The sequence below is a fragment of the Crinia signifera genome, chromosome 9 (genome assembly GCF_055691185.1).
Source record: "Crinia signifera chromosome 9, ASM5569118v1, whole genome shotgun sequence".
In the NCBI taxonomy this organism is placed as follows: Eukaryota; Metazoa; Chordata; class Amphibia; order Anura; family Myobatrachidae; genus Crinia; species Crinia signifera.
The window spans coordinates 166,071,880-166,080,338 of NC_139225.1; the positions used below are offsets into that span (position 1 = coordinate 166,071,880).

At 57.2% G+C, this 8,459-nt stretch overlaps 1 protein-coding gene across 2 annotated transcripts in view; it reads left to right on the plus strand.

Moving 5' to 3' along the window:
* Nucleotides 1-8,122, plus strand: part of GNG8 (G protein subunit gamma 8) — a 37,995-nt gene extending 29,873 nt beyond the window's left edge. For both annotated transcript variants that reach the window (XM_083160399.1, XM_083160400.1), the window contains exon 4: nt 7,913-8,122. In XM_083160399.1, coding sequence (XP_083016525.1) covers nt 7,913-8,041 — 129 coding nt within the window. In that variant the 3' untranslated portion in view covers nt 8,042-8,122. The remainder of the gene's footprint in view (nt 1-7,912) is intronic.
* The last annotated feature ends 337 nt before the right edge of the window (nt 8,123-8,459 follow it).

Here is an 8,459-nt window from a genome sequence, read left to right on the forward strand (position 1 = left end):
ACCCGCTAGCTTGTTCCCTGTAACACGTGGCCCACTCACACTCACCCGCTAGCTTGTTCACTGTAACACGTGGCCCACTCACACTCACCACCCAGCTTCTTCCCTGTAACACGTGGCCCACTCACACTCACCACCCAGCTTCTTCCCTGTAACACGTGGCCCACTCCACACCCCCCACCCAGCTTCTTCCCTGTAACACGTGGCCCACTCACTCACCACCCAGCTTCTTCCCTGTAACACGTGGCCCACTCCACACCCCCCACCCAGCTTCTTCCCTGTAACACGTGACCCACTCACACGCACCACCCAGCTTCTTCCCTGTAACACGTGGCCCACTCACACTCACCACCCAGCTTCTTCCCTGTAACACGTGGCCCACTCCACCCCCCCCCACCCAGCTTCTTCCCTGTAACACGTGACCCACTCACACGCACCACCCAGCTTCTTCCCTGTAACACGTGGCCCACTCACACTCACCACCCAGCTTCTTCCCTGTAACACGTGGCCCACTCCACCCCCCCCAGCTTCTTCCCTGTAACACGTGACCCACTCCACCCCCCCACCCAGCTTCTTCCCTGTAAAACGTGGCCCACTCCACACCCCCACCCAGCTTCTTCCCTGTAACACGTGGACCACTCCACCCCCCCACCCAGCTTCTTCCCTGTAACACGTGGCCCACTCCACACCCCCCACCAAGCTTCTTCCCTGTAACACGTGACCCACTCCACACCCCCCACCCAGCTTCTTCCCTGTAACACGTGGCCCACTCCACACCCCCCACCCAGCTTCTTCCCTGTAACACGTGGCCCACTCACACTCACCACCCAGCTTCTTCCCTGTAACACGTGGCCCACTCCACACCCCCCACCCAGCTTCTTCCCTGTAACACGTGGCCCACCCACACCCCCCATCCAGCTTCTTCCCTGTAACACGTGGCCCACTCACACGCACCACCCAGACTTCTTCCCTGTAACACGTGGCCCACTCACACGCACTACCCAGCTTCTTCCCTGTAACACGTGGCCCACTCACACTCACCACCCAGCTTCTTCCCTGTAACACGTGGCCCACTCACACTCACCACCCAGCTTCTTCCCTGTAACACGTGGCCCACTCACACTCACCACCCAGCTTCTTCCCTGTAACACGTGGCGCACTCACACCCCCCACCCAGCTTCTTCCCTGTAACATGTGGCCCACTCACACACACCACCCAGACTTCTTCCCTGTAACACGTGGCCCACCCACACTCACCACCCAGCTTCTTCCCTGTAACACGTGGCCCACTCACACGCACCACCCAGCTTCTTCCCTGTAACACGTGACCCACTCACACGCACCACCCAGCTTTTTCCCTGTAACACGTGGCCCACTTACACTCACCACCCAGCTTCTTCCCTGTAACACGTGGCCCACTCACACTCACCACCCAGCTTCTTCCCTGTAACACGTGGCCCACTCCACACCCCCCACCCAGCTTCTTCCCTGTAACACGTGGCCCACTCACACACACCACCCAGACTTCTTCCCTGTAACACGTGGCCCACTCACACACACCACCCAGACTTCTTCCCTGTAACACGTGGCCCACTCACACTCACCACCCAGACTTCTTCCCTGTAACTCGTGGCCCACTCACACACACCACCCAGACTTCTTCCCTGTAACACGTGGCCCACTCACACACACCACCCAGACTTCTTCCCTGTAACACGTGGCCCACTCACACGCACCACCCAGCTTCTTCCCTGTAACACGTGGCCCACTCACACTCACCACCCAGCTTCTTCCCTGTAACACGTGGACCACTCCACACTCACCACCCAGCTTCTTCCCTGTAACACGTGGACCACTCCACACCCCCACCCAGCTTCTTCCCTGTAACACGTGGCCCACTCCACACCCCCACCCAGATTCTTCCCTGTAACACGTGGCCCACCCACACTCACCACCCAGCTTCTTCCCTGTAACACGTGGCCCACTCACACTTACCACCCAGCTTCTTCCCTGTAACACGTGGCCCACTCCACACCCCCACCCAGCTTCTTCCCTGTAACACGTGGCCCACCCACACTCACCACCCAGCTTCTTCCCTGTAACACGTGGCTCACTCACACTTACCACCCAGCTTCTTCCCTGTAACACGTGGCCCACTCCACCCCCCCCCAAACCAGCTTCTTCCCTGTAACACGTGGCCCACTCCAAACCCCCCACCCAGACTTCTTCCCTGTAACACGTGGCCCACTCACACTCACCACCCAGCTTCTTCCCTGTAACACGTGGCCCACTCACACTCACCACCCAGCTTCTTCCCTGTAACACGTGGGCCACTCACTCGCACACCCAGCTTCTTCCCTGTAACACGTGGCCCACCCACACTCACCACCCAGCTTCTTCCCTTTAACACGTGGCCCACTCACACGCACCACCCAGCTTCTTCCCTTTAACACGTGGCCCACTCACACGCACCACCCAGCTTCTTCCCTGTAACACGTGGCCCACCCACACTCACCAACCAGCTTCTTCCCTGTAACACGTGGCCCACTCACACGCACCAACCAGCTTCTTCCCTGTAACACGTGGACCACCCACACGCACCACCCAGCTTCTTCCCTGTAACACTTGGCCCACTCACACTCACCACCCAGCTTCTTACCTGTAACACGTGGCCCACCCACACTCACCACCCAGCTTTTTCCCTGTAACACGTGGCCCACTCACACGCACGACCCAGTTTCTTCCCTGTAACACATGGCCCACTCACACTCACCACCCAGCTTCTTCCCTGTAACATGTGGCCTACTCCACACCCCCCACCCAGCTTCTTCACTAACATGTGGCCTACTCCACACCCCCCACCCAGCTTCTTCCCTGTAACACGTGGCCCACTCACACGCACCACCCAGCTTCTTCCCTGTAACACGTGGCCCATTCACACGCACCACCCAGACTTCTTCCCTGTAACACGTGGCCCACTCACACGCACCACCCAGCTTCTTCCCTGTAACACGTGGCCCACTCACACGCACCACCCAGACTTCTTCCCTGTAACACTTGGCCCACTCACACTCACCACCCAGCTTCTTCCCTGTAACACGTGGCCCACTCCATACCCCCCACCCAGCTTCTTCCCTGTAACACGTGGCCCACTCCAAACCCCCCACCCAGACTTCTTCCCTGTAACACGTGGCCCACTCACACTCACCACTCAGCTTCTTCCCTGTAACACGTGGCCCACTCACACGCACTACCCAGCTTCTTCCCTGTAACACGTCGCCCACTCACACTCACCCGCTAGCTTGTTCCCTGTAACACGTGGCCCACTCACACTCACCCGCTAGCTTGTTCACTGTAACACGTGGCCCACTCACACTCACCACCCAGCTTCTTCCCTGTAACACGTAGCCCACTCACACTCACGAGCCAGCTTCTTCCCTGTAACACGTGGCCCACTCACACTCACCAGCCAGCTTCTTCCCTGTAACACGTGGCCCACTCACACGCACCACCCAGCTTCTTCCCTGTAACACGTGGCCCACTCACACGCACCACCCAGACTTCTTCCCTGTAACACGTGGCCCACTCACACGCACCAACCAGCTTCTTCCCTGTAACACGTGGCCCACTCACACGCACCACCCAGACTTCTTCCCTGTAACACTTGGCCCACTCACACTCACCACCCAGCTTCTTCCCTGTAACACGTGGCCCACTCCATACCCCCCACCCAGCTTCTTCCCTGTAACACGTGGCCCACTCCAAACCCCCCACCCAGACTTCTTCCCTGTAACACGTGGCCCACTCACACTCACCACTCAGCTTCTTCCCTGTAACACGTGGCCCACTCACACGCACTACCCAGCTTCTTCCCTGTAACACGTCGCCCACTCACACTCACCCGCTAGCTTGTTCCCTGTAACACGTGGCCCACTCACACTCACCCGCTAGCTTGTTCACTGTAACACGTGGCCCACTCACACTCACCACCCAGCTTCTTCCCTGTAACACGTAGCCCACTCACACTCACGAGCCAGCTTCTTCCCTGTAACACGTGGCCCACTCACACTCACCAGCCAGCTTCTTCCCTGTAACACGTGGCCCACTCACACGCACAACCCAGACTTCTTCCCTGTAACACGTGGCTCACTCACACGCACCACCCAGCTTCTTCCCTGTAACACGTGGCCCACTCACACGCACCATCCAGCTTCTTCCCTGTAACACGTGGCCCACTCACACTTACCACCCAGCTTTCTTCCCTGTAACACGTGGCCCACTCCACCCCCCCAACCAGCTTCTTCCCTGTAACACGTGGCACACTCCAAACCCCTACCCAGACTTCTTCCCTGTAACACGTGGCCCACTCACACTCACCACCCAGCTTCTTCCCTGTAACACGTGGCCCACTCACACTCACCACCCAGCTTCTTCCCTGTAACACGTGGGCCACTCACACGCACCACCCAGCTTCTTCCCTGTAACACATGGCCCACTCACACGCACCACCCAGACTTCTTTCCTGTAACACTTGGCCCACTCACACTCACCACCCAGCTTCTTCCCTGTAACACGTGGCCCACTCCATACCCCCCACCCAGCTTCTTCCCTGTAACACGTGGCCCACTCCAAACCCCCCACCCAGACTTCTTCCCTGTAACACGTGGCCCACTCACACTCACCACTCAGCTTCTTCCCTGTAACACGTGGCCCACTCACACGCACTACCCAGCTTCTTCCCTGTAACACGTCGCCCACTCACACTCACCCGCTAGCTTGTTCCCTGTAACACGTGGCCCACTCACACTCACCCGCTAGCTTGTTCACTGTAACACGTGGCCCACTCACACTCACCACCCAGCTTCTTCCCTGTAACACGTAGCCCACTCACACTCACCAGCCAGCTTCTTCCCTGTAACACGTGGCCCACTCACACTCACCAGCCAGCTTCTTCCCTGTAACACGTGGCCCACTCACACGCACCACCCAGACTTCTTCCCTGTAACACGTGGCTCACTCACACGCACCACCCAGCTTCTTCCCTGTAACACGTGGCCCACTCCACACCCCCCACCCAGAGTTCTTCCCTTTAACACGTGGCCCACTCACACGCACCATCCAGCTTCTTCCCTGTAACACGTGGCCCACTCACACTTACCACCCAGCTTTCTTCCCTGTAACACGTGGCCCACTCCACCCCCCCAACCAGCTTCTTCCCTGTAACACGTGGCACACTCCAAACCCCTACCCAGACTTCTTCCCTGTAACACGTGGCCCACTCACACTCACCACCCAGCTTCTTCCCTGTAACACGTGGGCCACCCACACTCACCACCCACCTTCTTCCCTGTAACACGTGGCCCACCCACACTCACCACCCAGCTTCTTCCCTTTAACACGTGGCCCACTCACACTCACCAGCCAGCTTCTTCCCTGTAACACGTGGCCCACTCACACGCACCACCCAGCTTCTTCCCTGTAACACGTGGCCCACCCACACGCACCACCCAGCTTCTTCCCTGTAACACAGTGTTTTTCAACCACTGTGCCGTGGCACACTAGTGTGCCTTGAGCTATTATCAAGTGTGCCCCCAGATCTAGAGATGCCCAAACCAGTTTACAGCCACCAGCAGTTCAAGTGTTATTTACTGGTCTTTTCTTTTCATTTAAAGGGCCAATGTATTTTATTTGTGTTACCTGTGGGGACCAGTGTGATTGTTTTTTATATGGGTTCTAATAGGTTTGTTTTTTTTCCTGTGGTGGCCAATGTGTTTTGCCCTGTGGGGATCTCATGGTGTGCCTTGCCAATTTTAAAATCTTATTTAGTGTGCCGCAAGGTAAAAAGGTTGAAAATCACTGCTGTAACACTTGGCCCACTCACACTCACCACCCAGCTTCTTACCTGTAACACGTGGCCCACCCACACTCACCACCCAGCTTCTTCCCTGTAACACGTGGCCCACTCACACTCTCCACCCAGCTTCTTCCTTGTAACACGTGGCCCACTCACACGCACCACCCAGCTTCTTCCCTGTAACAGGTGGCCCACTCACACGCACCACCCAGACTTCTTCCCTGTAACACGTGGCTCACTCACACTCTTCACACAGCTTCTTCCCTGTAACACGTGGCCCACTCACATGCACCACCCAGACTTCTTCCCTGTAACACGTGGCCCACTCACACTCACCACCCAGCTTCTTCCCTGTAACACGTGGCCCACTCCATACCCACCACCCAGCTTCTTCCCTGTAACACGTGGCCCACTCTAAACCCCCCACCCAGACTTCTTCCCTGTAACACGTGGCCCACTCACACTCACCACTCAGCTTCTTCCCTGTAACACGTGGCCCACTCACACGCACTACCCAGCTTCTTCCCTGTAACACGTCGCCCACTCACACTCACCCGCTAGCTTGTTCCCTGTAACACGTGGCCCACTCACACTCACCACCCAGCTTCTTCCCTGTAACACGTAGCCCACTCACACTCACCAGCCAGCTTCTTCCCTGTAACACGTGGCCCACTCACACTCACCAGCCAGCTTCTTCCCTGTAACACGTGGCCCACTCACACATACCACCCAGCTTCTTCCCTGTAACACGTGGCCCACTCACACGCACCACCCAGACTTCTTCCCTGTAACACGTGGCTCACTCACATGCACCACCAAGCTTCTTCCCTGTAACACGTGGCCCACTCCACACCCCCCAACCAGCTTCTTCCCTGTAACACGTGGCCCACTCCAAACCCCCTACCCAGACTTCTTCCCTGTAACACGTGGCCCACTCACACGCACCACCCAGCTTCTTCCCTGTAACACGTGGCCCACCCACACGCACCTCCCAGCTTCTTCCCTGTAACACTTGGCCCACTCACACTCACCACCCAGCTTCTTACCTGTAACACGTGGCCCACCCACACTCACCACCCAGCTTCTTCCCTGTAACACGTGGCCCACTCACCTGGAAGAAGCTGGGTGGAGAGTGTGAGTGTGCCACGTGTTACAGGGAAGAAGCTGGGTGGTGAGTGTGGGTGGGCCACGTGTTACAGGTAAGAAGCTTGGTGGTGAGTGTGAGTGGGCCAAGTGTTACAGGGAAGAAGCTGGGTGGTGCGTGTGGGTGGGCCACGTGTTACAGGGAAGAAGCTGGGTGGTGCGTGTGAGTGGGCCACGTGTTACAGGGAAGAAGCTGGGTGGTGCGTGTGAGTGGGCCACGTGTTACAGGGAAGAAGCTGGGTGGAGAGTGTAACACGTGGCCCACTCACACGCACCACCCAGCTTCTTTCCTGTAACACGTGGCCCACTCACACTCACCACCCAGCTTCTTCCCTGTAACACGTGGCCCACTCACACTCTTCACACAGCTTCTTCCCTGTAACACGTGGCCCACTCACATGCACCACCCAGCTTCTTCCCTGTAACACGTGGCCCACTCACACTCTCCACCCAGCTTCTTCCCTGTAACACGTGGCCCACTCACACGCACCACCCAGCTTCTTCCCTGTAACACGTGGCCCACTCACACGCACCACCCAGCTTCTTCCCTGTAACACGTGGCCCACTCACACGCACCACCCAGCTTCTTCCCTGTAACACGTGACCCACTCACACTCACCACCCAGCGTCTTCCCTGTAACACGTGGCCCACTTACACGCACCACCCAGCTTCTTCCCTGTAACACGTATATATACTGTATGTTCTGTTACTGGGGTTGCCCTGTGTTACTCCCACTTCTTCCCTTATAGAATGTAAGCTCCTACATGCAGGGCCCTCCGTCCTCCGTACTCACTAGCAGCCAGTTGGTATACAGTGTAACGATGCTATGTGTATATATGCTGTGCTCGCCCTGTGTATGGAGGTCTCTTGTGCTGCTCCACAGATAAATAATACCTTGTTCCTTGTCTGTCTCTCAGGTGTCCGTGGTGGTCTCGGAGATGCTCTCCTTCTGCCAGTCTCATTCTGTCTCCGACCCGCTGGTCTCTCCGGTCCCAGCTGCTGAGAATCCGTTCCGGGAGAAGCGACTGGTCTGCGTTCTCCTATGACCGGACATTAGCTGACCCTCTCTACCCTCCTATCCTCTGTAGAATGTTACATGTTCATTAAAAGTGAACAATTAATCTTCATCTCTGGTTGTCAGTGTGTCTATATATAACTGCTATATATCCACAGAGGTTCCATTACTGGATGTGACGGGAAATAGATCCATACACACTGCGTGACTATGCCCGGTGTGTATGGACAGCGATGACTGCTGCCATCGCTGGGGTGCATAGACTGCGGGGGGGAGGGGGGGGCGGCTCTGCCTAGCGCAGCGCTACGCAAAGCCGTCCTGAAAGCTGCTTTCCCAGCGATGATGCGGGAGCGTGCAGCGGTGCTCACCGATCATCGTCAGGGCGCTCAAACATGCTGTTTTCAGTGGCTTTCAGCTCAGTCGCCCAGTGTGTATGGGCCTTTACTGTC